Source organism: Sphaeroforma arctica (genome assembly GCF_001186125.1).
Source record: "Sphaeroforma arctica JP610 unplaced genomic scaffold supercont1.246, whole genome shotgun sequence".
NCBI lineage: Eukaryota > Ichthyosporea > Ichthyophonida > Sphaeroforma > Sphaeroforma arctica.
In genome coordinates, this window is record NW_014040312.1 from 48,901 (window position 1) to 60,554 (window position 11,654).

Sequence of the window (11,654 nt, forward strand, 5' to 3'; positions counted from 1 at the left end):
ACTACACTACTACACTACACATATATATATATATATATATATATATATATATATATATATATATATATATATATATATATATATAGCACCTAAGGGCCTATCGTTACCTATATGTATAGACACTTGTCATACCCATATTCATATACATATACCCATATTCATATACGTATATCCATCCTCCACACTACCCGCCCCTCAGCACATCAAGAACGGAAATGCAGATGTGATGGTTGCAGGAGGTGTGGAGTCGTGTGTATCAGCCGTGAGTGTTGCAGGTTTCGCACGGATCAAGGCACTCTCTACGAAGTACAACGACCAACCAGAACAAGCCAGCCGGCCCTTCAGTGCGGGCAGGGATGGGTTCGTCATCGGCGAAGGGGCAGGTGTGGCATGTCGTATGAAAATATATGTGTGTATATGCGTAGAAATATACTGCGTCGTCGCATATTGATAGTTTATGTGTACACACTTAGTAATCAATGGCATTATATCACAAAAAATAGATGTATACAGGCTACAAATATAACGAACAGCCAGAACAAGCCACCCGGTTCTTTAGTGCGGGCAGGAATGGGTCTATCCTAGGAGAAGGCAACAATGTGACATGTCATATGAATATATATATATATATATATATAGATAGATATGTTTTTGTATGTATATGTATATGTATATGGATATGGATATGGATATGGATATGGATATGTATATGTAGAAATGTTTACTTGCGTAAAAAATACACAGCGGCTTCATATAATAATAAATATATGCGTACACATACTTAAAGAAATACATATGAATGCGTGCATACTTCGAACTGCAACAAGCAACCAGAACAGGCCGGTCGGCCCTTCACCGTGGGCAGTAGTGATGTTGTTAATCGGCAAATGTGCAGGTGTGGCATGCTATACAGTTATATGTATAGATATGTACTAAACTATTTGTGCGTACATTAAGTTATGTGTGCACATGACAATATGTTTTTGTACATATGAAACGATTCACAGGGACACTTCAATGGAAACAAATGACTGTATGCAAATATTGCTAAGCGCGACAGCACGAATAGGGTCTCTGCCCGTATAACAACAAATGTGTGCATTTACTTGCCTTGTTTATCTTGGTGCTTGCCCTCCAAATACACATCGATTGCCGAGAGTTTATGTGTGTACAAATTTGCTTTGGGAATGGGTATAGACATGTCTAGGGCGATACGTTGTGCACTGGTTCATATAAAAGGATCAAGTGGCAATCGTTACATGTTGATTTTTCCGCAATAGCACAAGTTACTCCGGCTAGTACGTAGTAGGTGGAGGGTGGATGGATGTCAACCTAGACGACCTATATTTGACAGTTGGGAGTGTTGGTATCTCCATAGACTCAATCCGAGGCATGCAAATTCGCGGTGATTTATTTGAGGGTCCAAGGTTTATTAATTTTACGAATGCTCATCCACGTATTTATGCACAGGCTCGATAAAGAAACAAATTCACTTTGGCATCTGGCAAATTCTTATTCATTTATTTTGTACGCGTTTGGTTGGAACGATACTCATTCTCTCTATTCGTACCCTATCGTGATCCAGATACCCAGGTACACTCTCATTTAGAACGGTATTCGAATTCTCTATGGTCATCTTACAATCTCTCACCCACATGCTACATGTGCACGTCCACAATTCTGTGCACTCCATGGGCATCCTACAAAACTAAAACTCAATCCACACACTTGCGCGTTTACGCTCAGGTATAATGGTACTCGAAGAGCGAGAACACGCCATCCAAAGGGGTGCCAAGATATACGCAGAGATGCGAGGGTACGGATCCAGTGGAGATGCCCATCACTTGACAGCACCCTCACCTGAAGCCACCGGTGCGAAGACGTCTATGGAACTGGCCATACGCATGAGTGGGCTAAGGAAGGATCAGTTTGACTATATCAACGCACATGCGACGTCGACACCTATGGGTATGTGGAGGGGGTTCATACGCGTGAACGAGTGCGTAAATGGCTGTCTTGTGATGCATGTGTATCGACATATATGGATTAGCGGAGAGGGCTTATACGAGTGAATTAGGGCGTAATAGCTGCCTGGTGATGCATATGTGTCAACATCTATGTATCAACGAAAGAGACTCCCACGTGTCTACGAGTGTGTAAATGGCTGTGGTGTGGTGCATGTCTATCGACACCTATGGGTGTGTGAGAGGACAGAGAGCTCATACGCGTGTGTGTGTGCGTAAGAGCTGTAGTGTGGCGGATTGGAACGGTCACCTGTGGGTTGTGCATAAACATGATCAATGGCCTACGTCTGGCAGTTCGATCCGTTAGCAAAAGACAGCCACTTGAAGTCTATATGGGAAAGATTCGTATGTCGCTCTATTTTGTTCGAGGTCAGTTTCTTATAAATACCGTCCTCTCTGACATGTGTAGCAAGAGATCAATAAGGAGTACACTCGGGTATAAAACCTTAGATACGGCTAGCGTGGTGTTATAGGTTCAATATCAACTCGATTTGACGCCTGTGAACACGTAATCTTCATTTCTTCCTCTCTTCAATTCGTTTCTGGGCGGTATTCCAAAGATCCATGGTAGATTGAGGGTCTTTCGGTAATCCACAATAAATGTTAAATGAGATATTTGCTTCTGTGTGTCCGTATCTACCCAGGTGATACCCTCGAGGCGATGGCTATCAGTTCTGTTTTTGGGGACCATGCTCCGAACATATCTGTATCGTCCACAAAGGTATGTTTGTTAGAATAAGTAGTAATGTTGTAGTATATTCTAGTAAACAGTCAGTATATCTGTTGTTCTTCGTGCGAAACAACTAGATCATACAATTCGATCTAGGAGTATGTGCACAGTTATGGTCTTTCTTCGCGATGTATCCATCTTTGTGAACACTTGAGTACATCTTTGCTCGCCTCGCGACAGCTAAGTGGGTAGCCACGCACAGGAGTCCACTCATACGCGAATATATATACACGCACCCACACACACACATATATATATATACATATATATATACCTGTCGCTATGCACAAGCGCATGAATGTACCCATTACAGTGGCGAAAACAGTGGCACTTGAGATCTGAATCGTTGTTCACTTCTGAGAGTGTCCTAGTGTACCGATGCGTAGCATTGCTTCTGTACTTACCACCTAGGTAGATATAATTAGTTGGTCGGAGTAGACATCAAACACTTTGCTTGCTATTAAATTGGTAGCTGTAGCCTGTGCGTGTGTGTGCTTACGTCATGAAAGCGTAAACAAATGAGTTTTACTTTGGCGCGCTACTCTCGTCTACACACACCGACCTGCGCGGATGTCCTTCCCTGTAGCGCATTCGTTTGGTTACGATGGATCTATCACAATTTGTAGATCAAATAGTGTCCCATACTGATATCGTATCATTGTTCTCTATACAAATCTTCCGAACCCGACAGGGCGCAACAGGTCATCTGCTGGGAGCCGCGGGTGCGGTCGAGAGTATATTCGCCGTTCTAAGCATAGAAAATGTAATCTTGCACGCGCTTCTATATCTTTTGTGTTGTCGTAGATGTAATTGGCATGTTGATGTACTATTCTTGCTTTCTCATATGCTTGGCAATGGTGACTACAATGATGAAAAATGTCGATGTTTCACGCACGATCAGTGTAACGCTGGCCTAGATCGTCTGAGAATGCGCTATATAGACGCAACTCGAAAATATGTGCTGGTGGTATTTATTTTACTATAAAAATATGCATCGTAATATATAGTATATATATATTTCATCGTTTGAGTTGAGTGCGGCTCTGTCGTGCACCATACATACCCAATTCAATGTCTAGTGCAAGAGCGTTCTTCGCCCCTGTCATTATTACAAGATACATATATATATATATATATATATATATATATATATATATATATATATATATATATAAATGCATATATATATATATCTATATCTATATATCTATATATCTATATATGTATATATATATATATATATATTTGTGTGTGTATGTACATATACATGTATATATATTTATAATATATATATATATATATAGCACGTGACTGCCGAAGTACGGCCTGGCTATAGTTCGGCTATACATTTGTAGAGCTTCCTTTCGATCATTGTCTGAGTCTGTAGTCTGCGCGAATAAATGGATATCGTTATGGCTTCGCGTCACTTGTGTATTTTCCAATTACCTATATCCAGTAGCATACTAAATACATGCACTACAATGGTATGTGTATGTTCGTGTCTGGTAATCTGTTTTTTCACATGCAACAGTGCCTCGTGTCTGTGTTTGCATATACTATACAATTTTTCGATAACATGTAATATACAATTGTACAACATGTACTATACAGTCTTTCGATATAATACAGGGAGTGAACTACGCTGTACATGGCCTATACTTGCTTCTCATCCAGTGGTTTTCGAAACAACAATTAAAATTGGTTCTTGCATTCGAACAGGAATGCTATTGTTCCAAGAACGGGAAGTGAAAACGTACCCACACAAAGACGACACGTGATTGTACTGACTTTCAATCTAACTCTAGGGCATTTCTCCCATCTACAGGGCAAAATACCCCAAACCCTAAATCTGGAGACAGTGGACCCCGAGATTGCCAAGTACAACCTCGACCTGGTTGCAGGTCAGCCGAAAGAGAGAGCAGTGCGTGCCGTACTGTCCAATTCGTTCGGATTCGGTGGCACGAATGCCTCATTGTGTTTCGCAGAGCACTTGAACGACGCAGCAAGTGACGAGAAAATATAGTTAAAAACGGCTAAAACTCATTGCATGTATCGATTGGTAGCAGGCTTGTTAACACAAACGCATTCAGCACAATAAACTTATCAAGCGATACAAATCAGACTAAATCAATTATTACAAACCAGCCGTTCCAAACTTATGCTCTTTGATGGAGTCAAAAAGTCATTCCTCCGGTAAGCTTGCTTATTTATCTTTTTACTTGTCTTTCATATGACCCACACACATACAACCCACTCTCAGAAGCACACAATAATTAGCTTATGCCTATTCTTCTGATTGAAATAGCTTTTCACAGCACTAGCGATAAATACCTCGTAATTGCGTCATTCTAAAACTTTACTACTCACTTTGGTACAAACTTTGTACATTGTTCCCTATTCGGTGAAATTATACTGTGCTGTACTTTATGTGCAATCGCGACGAGTGCTACAATCGTTCTAGAAACTTTCCATCGTAGCTAGTTGTATCTGAACTCGAGTTACATAACTAACCTAGACAGAAACACTCGAACAAGGCTACAAAAAAAACGACATTGATTATACAACCATGCCCATTATCCACTTCTCTTGCAATAATAAGCACAGCATGGATACAGTTCCGATCATGTCTAACCCAATATACATACACCAAACGATACCACAAACCGTGTACAGATTCAGTTTACAATTTATTCAATTCAGCGCTTAATCTCCGCGTCGAGTCTAGTATCGCTGCGAAAATTCTTCTAGCCTATCCGATGGACTGTGCTGATATCCGAGCCTAATCTATTAATATTTGCTTCCCAATCCAAAACCACCTGTAGGAACCACCGTGCGTGCCCTTGTGCGACTGCACTAGCGCGCATATGTATGCATGTGTACAAACGGTGCTCCCCTCTCAGTTTCTAATCCTGGCAACCTCAGTATGCCCATCCCCGTTGCGAGTGTCCATTTCGATTGTCATGACATGCCAATGAGAACTGTAATGGATCCTCCCAAACTGAGAAACTGCGCCCAAAAGACCAAATTCAATATTACGACTTCTCTCCTTCGCTCTGCATAGATTGTCGGTGTCATGGTCCACAAGACACTCTCTACGTTTGCAAAGGCGATCGTCAAGATACGTAACACGGATTTCGTTGATCACAGTCGTGATGCTTATTGTAGTTGCGGCTCATCGGTTCGGAGTTTCATAGTTGTGATCTGATTTAATATATAGCACAAACCTCTCCAAATACGCGACCGTTTCGTCTTACAGTATGAAACAGAGGTGTGTGTAAAATGAGGTCCATACCACCATACAAACATGCACCATGCCAATCCAGAGATAGACTGACGTGCACGTTGGTTCACAGACCCTGTGTACATAATATAAAGAACGGAACATGATGTTCCGGGATGCCGTGGATCCCAACGAAGGCCGGGGGTGTGTATTTAGAAGATATAATACTTCAGCGTGACAAAAGCACACCACCATACAACCCACACCACAGGCAGTAGAAGTATAGCGTCTGTAGGTTCTAGACCTAACCAGCCACCGATTAAAGGCTTCATAAAACCCCCATACAACCACCTGCCTCGCTTCTAGGCCAATATCTCCCAACCACCTAATTTCTAATTTACACGGCAACACTCAGCCAAGACCGGCCTCCTACCACCACTGGTCAGACCCTCCACCACCGTAGTTGCCGCCATACGAGCCACCACCCGAGCCCCAGGGGTCACCACCCCCCCCGAAGTTGCCCTTGTTACCACCACCCGAGCGGCCGCCACCCCCACCCGAGCGACCACCCCCTCCACCGGTGTTACGGCTGGAATTGTCAAAGTCCGATCGGAAATCCTTGTTGGTGGATCGACCGCCACGACCCCCTCCGTAGCTGCGGCCCGAGCCTCGGGCCATCTGTTCCATCCATGTGGGTACTTCCTGGTTGGCTTCGCTGAGTAGCTCGACTAGGCGGCCTGCGATGTTGCGGTTCTTCTCGGTGAAGAGAGAGGTGGCGACACCCAGGTTACCGACACGGCCGGTACGTCCGATACGGTGGACATACCTGAATGAATGGAAGGAAAGGATCGATTGATGAGATTGAGAAGACGGTCAAGACTATGTTATACAGGAAAGGAAACTCGGCGTCACAGACAGACTGCACATGCCATTGGTAGGGGACATATGACGCGTACAGATAGACTGATAACAAAGGGTGACTATCCTTGTAAAGAATCTGGACGGTCGCCAATAGTAACAAAACGATATGCATAGCATTCACAGCGACAATACATGTGTTTACATCTAAACCTGATACATTTTTAACATCTAATCTATATACATGTATGTATTTATATATAATTCATCTGAATGCACGTGTTTACATATATTCTAAATGCAGGTGTATACATCTAATCTAGATGCACGTGTTTACATCTATTCTAAATGCATGTATTCACATCTACTAAACGTATGTATTCACATCCAATCTAAATACACGTGTTTACACCTCATCCACATACTCGTCAATGTCGGTCGGCAAGTCGTAGTTCACCACGTGCGTGACATTGGGGATATCCAACCCACGCGCAGCCACAGCGGTGGCCACCAAGATGGGCGCGCGGCCGGATCGGAAGGCCTTGAGCGCGTCTTCTCTTTCTCTTTGCGAACGGTCTCCATGGATACTGGAGCATTCGAAGCGGTTGCGCAATAGGAAGTCCTCTAGGGCGTCGGCACCACGCTTGGTCTCGACGAACACAAGGGTGAGGCCGAGTTCGCCCTGATCAGCCTCTGTGGCAAGCAGATCGAGGAGGGTGTCACGCTTGTCTTGCTCCATGAGGAAGTGCATACGCTGTGGATTTAGGGTGAGAAGATTTATCGTGCAAGTAAGAATCCGAATAGTGTTTGTGACGGAAAAAACAAGCAAACACACGTATAGTGGCCCGGTTATATCACCCAAGTTCGCAACGTGAAATAGCACGCGGCCCGTATATCTCAGTCCATAGTGCAGTAGACGGTACCTGTGTGATGTTTTCGGAAGTGGAACCAACACGTCCGACAACCAGATAGATGTAATCTTCAAGGAAATCACGTGCAAGCATCTGGATCTCCTTGGGAAAGGTAGCGCTGAACATCAGTGTCTGACGATCTTGCTTGCCGGGCATACCCTCGCACTCGACGATACGACGAATTTGGGGCTCAAAACCCATATCCAACATGCGATCGGCCTCATCCAGAATCAAGAAGCGACAGTAGTCTGTAGAATACGAGACATGAAGCAACGAATGTAAGCCATAAAGCAACGGATACTCCCAGTCAAAGGAGTTAGATCTTAAAAGCTAAAGATAGTACTTCCGAAAACCCCGAATCTAGTAACGATGGAGATACGACACATGATAGCCTCAGGCACAATATCCACGTGCAACATCCGTAACGAAAATATCAACACCAGATGACTAGTACATACACTACTCCCACGCAAGGCGACGAACACTGCTTCGTCCCGATCCGAGTACAAAGCATGTCAATTAGCTGTGACTCCGACGACCTCTAGGAGCGTGTGTGATGATTATGTGTGAAATTGTATACATATCGTCTATACAGGCAGAGACATGATTTCTCAAAATGCCGCCATTAGGGCGGCGCCGCAAGATTATATCCCCCAGCCATATTACATACACCAAACTCACAACCTCGGCCCTGCATCAGACACAGCACACCACATATCAATCAAGTCTCAAATACTCCCCACCTATACAATTACAGGTACAACATCCACCCACACACATACCCAGAGCAATCTTGCCACGTTCAATCATATCGACCAAACGACCGGGGGTGGCCACAATCACATGGCACCCGCGATCCAGCTCACGCATTTGCTGGCCCACATCGGCTCCTCCGTAGACGACACAGCATCGCATCTGAGTTCGGTAGGAGAACTTCTTCGACTCCTCAAAGATCTGAGACGCCAATTCACGGGTTGGGGAGAGGACCAAAGCGGAGGGGAACTGTCTGGGTCTGCGCGAGTAGTTGCCACCCTGGCCGGCATCGGCGGGGGCGGGGCCGGACTTCCAGATGTTGGATAGTGTAGGGACCTACGGTATTAAAGGAGGTACAGAGGATAGTACGAAGAGGTGACAATAAGAACCCAGAAACAGAGTGAATCCACGATTCTGAAGCCATTAAACACAAGTACTATAAGTCAATCTAATATTATATCGTCCGCATTGCAATGGATACTAAAAAGGAAAACAGCTTACTTATCGTGGCAACGACAACGGTGGTAAGACTTCCAAACACATACCAAGAACGCTGCGGTCTTTCCTGAACCTGTCTGGGCACACGCCATCAGATCACGTCCACCACAGACAATGGGAATAGAGTGCTTTTGCACGGGTGTTGGTTTGGTGTAGCGTGCCATGAGCACATTCTCGAGGATGACTTCTTCAAGACCTCCCTCTTCGAAAGACTTGATACCTATGGAAGACGTAATAAAGAGAATAAGCGACTTTGCTGAAACATGCCAAAATAGAGTATGCGAAATGAAAACGAGACGCAATGAACTCAGAAAGAACAATGTTAGTGAGCCAGTTGGACAAGCTTGTCACGAGTTGTATATGTACAAGATGATGAGGTGGTTTACGACAGCCAACCGACGACCTTCCGCTAGTACTGTTGGTATCGCAACTGATATATGATAGATTCTATCGATGGAGCAGATGTGTATCGTGTGCCACCACACCGCCTATGACAATACACCGCACCAGCCACAGATAAATGTTCATCCACAATGGGTGAACAACGCAAAGAACAGAATCCCATTGCAACCCGCACATACATACCCTCGGGGGGGTCGTTGCCGGTGGCTTCGACGGGGATGTCATCGTAATTGTCGAAATTGATTCCTGTAGTGGGCACTCCGAAGAGAGCGAGTTCGGTAGCGTCATTGCGCTTCTCGACATGCGACCACTCTTTGGTGGACCCTCCCCCACGACCACCACCGCCGCCATAGCTGCGGTTGCCACCACTGCCGTATCCTCGGTTGTCGCCACCACCACCGTATCCGCGGTTGTCGTAGCCTGGTTTTTAACGTGAGTGTAGGAAGAGTCAGACTCAGCGTAGCGCATAATACGCGCAAGTGATTTGATCATTAATTCACTGGACACTCGGATGACGGTAGTGTGATAGTACAATTGAATGAAGAAGAAAAATACATCTGTCGATTTGCGAGAGGAAAAAAAAAGATTAAAGAATGCGTGAATATAAGCAGTGTGTGAATATAAGATTCATCGAACAAGTCACAGATGACACGTTAAAGTGATACCGTACCTCCTGATCGGCCACCGTAACCACGATCGTTTCCATAACCTGCGATAGATAATTCATATCAACAAATCGGTAAGATTCTAAAACAATATTACTTAAAAAAATAGTCCGCGCAAAATTCGTTACAAAAGAATATATACATATATATATATATGAATAGTTCTCATAAAAATCAAATTAGCATTCATTGAAAAACGTAGTAGGTGCAACCCTCATCGAATTTCGTCCGACATGTTAGTACTCACCGTAACTACGATCGCCGTAACAATAACCTGCAACAGATAATTCAGATCAACAACCCGGTGAGATACTACTTACTGATAGAAACTGTTCGTAAAAATTACAACACAATAAGAAACAGAATATAAATTTATAATATCTAATCTCACGAATTCGTCGACCAAGCAGTACTCACCGTCACTACGATCGCAATAACTCGCAATAGACAATTCAGATAAACAACCTCTTCAGATAATACATACTGACAAGACTAGTTCGCAAAAATGACAACATAAACGAGAAACGGAATATACGCACATATATATGTGTATATATATGTGTGTGTGTACAATAACGAATCTCACCAACTCGTCGAGCAAGTAGTACTCACCGTAACTACGATCGCCGTAACCATAACCTGCAACAGATAACCCAGATCAACAAACCCGCGAGATACTACTTACTGATAGAAATTGTTCGTAAAAATTACAACACAAACGAGAATCAGAAAATATAAATATAAAAACCAATTAAGCCACGCCAAACAAACCGTTCCAACAAAAACACTACTTGCACATAGTTCAATCGCTACATATAGAACATGAACCTCGCGCGTTGAATATCACTCGATGGTGATGTTTATTGCCGAATATAGTCCGTACGCGCGACCGTTAGTGAACTAACAGCCTGCCGACACGGAACCCTCATGATCTGGCCCCATGAGAGAGTCTCTGACACTTGCGTGTGACCTGTATGTCGGCCTTTACTCGGATTTGGTGGTACTGATAGTGGCATCGACAATAATGCGAGAACCTGCACCATACGTAGACAAACGTACTTATCGCAAAACTTATGCTAGCTATAGACCTATCCAACCAAGGTATATAAAAAACACAGACTCGCTCTCTCTCACCAATTCACACCAGGCACACACACATACCTCCACCCTGGCGACCACCGCCGCGGTCATTGTTGTAGCCACCACCACCACCACCACCACCACCCCAGCCACCGCCGCCGCCGCGGGAGTCCTTGCTCTCTTGATTGCGGTTGTAACCGCCGCCGCCGCCGCCGCCGCCGCCGCCGCCACCACCACCACCACCACCAGAGTTACGGAGATGAGGAGGAACGTATGCGTTCTTCTGAGAACTGATTTTCATACCGGCCATCTAATCAAGATACAGAGCGTGAGTGTACGCGTGAGTATGTGAAGAGGGAGGGGACTCAGGCTTTGGATAGTACTCGTTGTATATATACACGCATATATGCAAATATATATATATATATATATATATATATATATATATATATATATATATATATATATATATATATATATATATATATATANATANAATAATATATATATATA

The 11,654-nt window shown here is 43.9% G+C and overlaps 2 protein-coding genes across 3 annotated transcripts in view; one reads left to right on the forward strand and one right to left on the reverse strand.

Annotated features, from left to right (window-relative positions):
* SARC_04408 (hypothetical protein) overlaps positions 1 to 4,864 on the forward strand; it is a 9,629-nt gene extending 4,765 nt beyond the window's left edge. The window contains exons 5-9 of the mRNA XM_014301763.1: positions 200 to 383; positions 1,747 to 1,968; positions 2,669 to 2,745; positions 3,446 to 3,517; positions 4,580 to 4,864. Of these exons, the coding sequence (XP_014157238.1) occupies positions 200 to 383; positions 1,747 to 1,968; positions 2,669 to 2,745; positions 3,446 to 3,517; positions 4,580 to 4,777 (753 nt within the window). The 3' untranslated portion in view covers positions 4,778 to 4,864. The remainder of the gene's footprint in view (positions 1 to 199; positions 384 to 1,746; positions 1,969 to 2,668; positions 2,746 to 3,445; positions 3,518 to 4,579) is intronic.
* A 558-nt stretch (positions 4,865 to 5,422) lies between these two features.
* SARC_04409 lies at positions 5,423 to 11,442 on the reverse strand (the record flags this gene model as incomplete). Of its 2 annotated transcripts, XM_014301765.1 has the most annotated exons (9): positions 5,423 to 6,800; positions 7,258 to 7,586; positions 7,756 to 7,991; positions 8,526 to 8,832; positions 9,042 to 9,214; positions 9,580 to 9,816; positions 10,067 to 10,105; positions 10,309 to 10,335; positions 11,223 to 11,442. In XM_014301765.1, 9 exons carry the CDS (start codon positions 11,440 to 11,442, stop codon positions 6,404 to 6,406), a joined length of 1,965 nt encoding a protein of 654 aa, XP_014157240.1. In that variant the 3' UTR covers positions 5,423 to 6,403. The 2 variants fall into 2 exon arrangements, with proteins under 2 accessions (XP_014157240.1, XP_014157239.1); XM_014301764.1 differs by lacking the exon at positions 10,309 to 10,335.
* Positions 11,443 to 11,654: the final 212 nt, after the last annotated feature.